We start from the raw sequence: 2,125 nt of genomic DNA, 5'->3' as shown, positions 1-2,125 counted from the left end.
CCCCCCCCCCCAAACCATTTCTGAAAAGAGAGGATTATGGATATTCACAGATCAGCTTAAATTCTGCTCAGAAATCAGATGCATGTATTCACTGCTTAAGCCTCTTTAAAGATTCTAAATGGGCAATATTTTGACAATCAATTAAACTACAGTGTACTTAGATATGCGTGTGTCTGCAGCTGTGTTCTCCTTATCCTCACACTGGTGTGAAAGACACGCGCATCCTCACCTGCTCATTCTGTTCCCCCCGATGAGCACAAACCAGAGGATCGTCACGGCAAAACTCGCTGCATCCATTTTGCGCAGAAACGGCAAAGTTGATTCGGGCTGAAAGGAGACAGACAGATTAAAATATCCTAGTTTTCACAGCCTCTTAGGGGAATCGCTGGAAAATTTGAATAATGATCCATATTTTAGCCAGTGCCTTATCCAGACGACAGAAAAAAAGGGCACACATATCTCGCTTCCTCTCAGAGATAGCTCTCCCTATCTCTAAAGCCTGAACCATCGCGAGGTCCGTTTCTCGAACGAATCGTACTTATGAGCCGGTTCTTTTTAATGATTCTGTCGAATCGAGGGAAGCGTTCTTGAATCACTTCACTATCTGCGAGCTACTTACTGAATGCTGTGCATAGCTTACTGGCTAATAAATTACTTCTTAAATGACTTGCTTTTGTTTTTGTCAAATGTAGTGGGCTTTTGCATACAGGAATTTTGCATTGTTAGCATATATTGCTAAGAATATTGTATTTTGCACAAATGAATAATTATGCAATATTTTATTTGGACCATGGCATTAAACTGAATTATCTATATAGAAAAACAGGACAATTTACCATGAAATCAAAATGGACAATTCTGATAATATCATGCGCCCTCTTTCATATAAAAAAAAAAATAATAATAACTTCCCCTTGCAAGGACGTGTCTTTCTGAAGACATGTGCACCGGTCCGAATCCAAAAATACATTAATTAATTAATAAAAAAATAAAATAACATAATTAAGACAAAACCAAGTCCCGCACTACATTTTTTCTCGTTTTGATTTATATGATCGCACTGGAACAGAGAAGTTTATTCCAAATACAACCAATCTACAACACGTCACACTGCAGGCTATATAACATAAGGAAAGCCATAAGACAAATTTCAATGTACCTGCAAAAGAATGCAACGCCAGTTCCCAAACTGGGAACAGTTTTGACCGTTGACTTGAAAGAACCGGTACAGCAAAACTAACCGTTCGAACAAACCGATTCATTTAAATGAATCAGATTTTCCAACACTACGATACTAGCTGCACCTCTCCGTTCACATCAGATTAAATCCTCCGCTTGTAGAGGAGTTCTTATGTAACATCAACCCTGATTAACAGTCATCTTTAGCCCATGTCAATGAATACTTCAAAGCCAGTGTATTCATTTTTCACAAATCACAGCATAGTTTTAGGTTTAGCCTATCTCTACAGCCACAGCGCATTTTAAGCGTCCTGGTTCGCGATGCTGTTACACATGCATTTATGAAGAGGTAATGATTTGTAGAAGGCATCAAACACATATTCTACCCACGTTAATATATTGTCGTTTTTCAGTAGTTTACCAGTGCACTTACTCTTAGATTAGGCTACTGTTTGATTTGTTTCTGTCCTGTTTAATGTGTAGCCTATTGTGTGTTGTCTGTTATATACTGTGTACAATTAGCCTACCTTGAACTTGGGGCTGAAATGATGTAATGTTGCATTCAGTGACAGTGATTGCATAAGCTATTGTTTTAGTAATTGACTTTAATGACTGACCTAGCAGAATATATTCACTGCACAATAAGAAACCCTATGTGCAATGATAAATATTGTTTATGCTTCCCATCTGATTAAGAACTGTCCAAAATCAGTTAGCTGTATCAACAAAACAGGCCAAGTGTTTAAGCTGTTGTTCTGAGAGTTAGTAGTAACCAAGAGTGGAAAGAAAGGAGAGAGAGAGAGAGAGAGAGAGAGAGAAGACAACAGAGATATGGGTTGATATGGGTTAGTGAATGAGATTGAATCCGTGTATCATTTGATCATTCGTTTTTTTATTTAATATTGAAAGTAGAAAAATGAGAAAATGGTTCCTTTTTCGTTAAAAA

The 2,125-nt window shown here is 37.6% G+C and overlaps 1 protein-coding gene across 1 annotated transcript in view; it reads right to left on the bottom strand.

Moving 5' to 3' along the window:
- Nucleotides 1-423, bottom strand: part of LOC107684467 (gamma-aminobutyric acid receptor subunit delta-like) — a 35,009-nt gene extending 34,586 nt beyond the window's left edge. Inside the window, exon 1 of the mRNA XM_016480719.1 lies at nucleotides 230-423. Coding sequence (XP_016336205.1) covers nucleotides 230-297 — 68 coding nt within the window. The 5' untranslated portion in view covers nucleotides 298-423. The remainder of the gene's footprint in view (nucleotides 1-229) is intronic.
- Between the last annotated feature and the right edge of the window lie 1,702 nt (nucleotides 424-2,125).

Source organism: Sinocyclocheilus anshuiensis, unplaced genomic scaffold (genome assembly GCF_001515605.1).
Source record: "Sinocyclocheilus anshuiensis isolate Anshui unplaced genomic scaffold, SAMN03320099.WGS_v1.1 scaffold397, whole genome shotgun sequence".
Classification (NCBI taxonomy): Eukaryota; Metazoa; Chordata; class Actinopteri; order Cypriniformes; family Cyprinidae; genus Sinocyclocheilus; species Sinocyclocheilus anshuiensis.
Note: the sequence above shows the minus strand (reverse complement) of the source record. Positions and strands in the feature narration are given on the sequence as shown.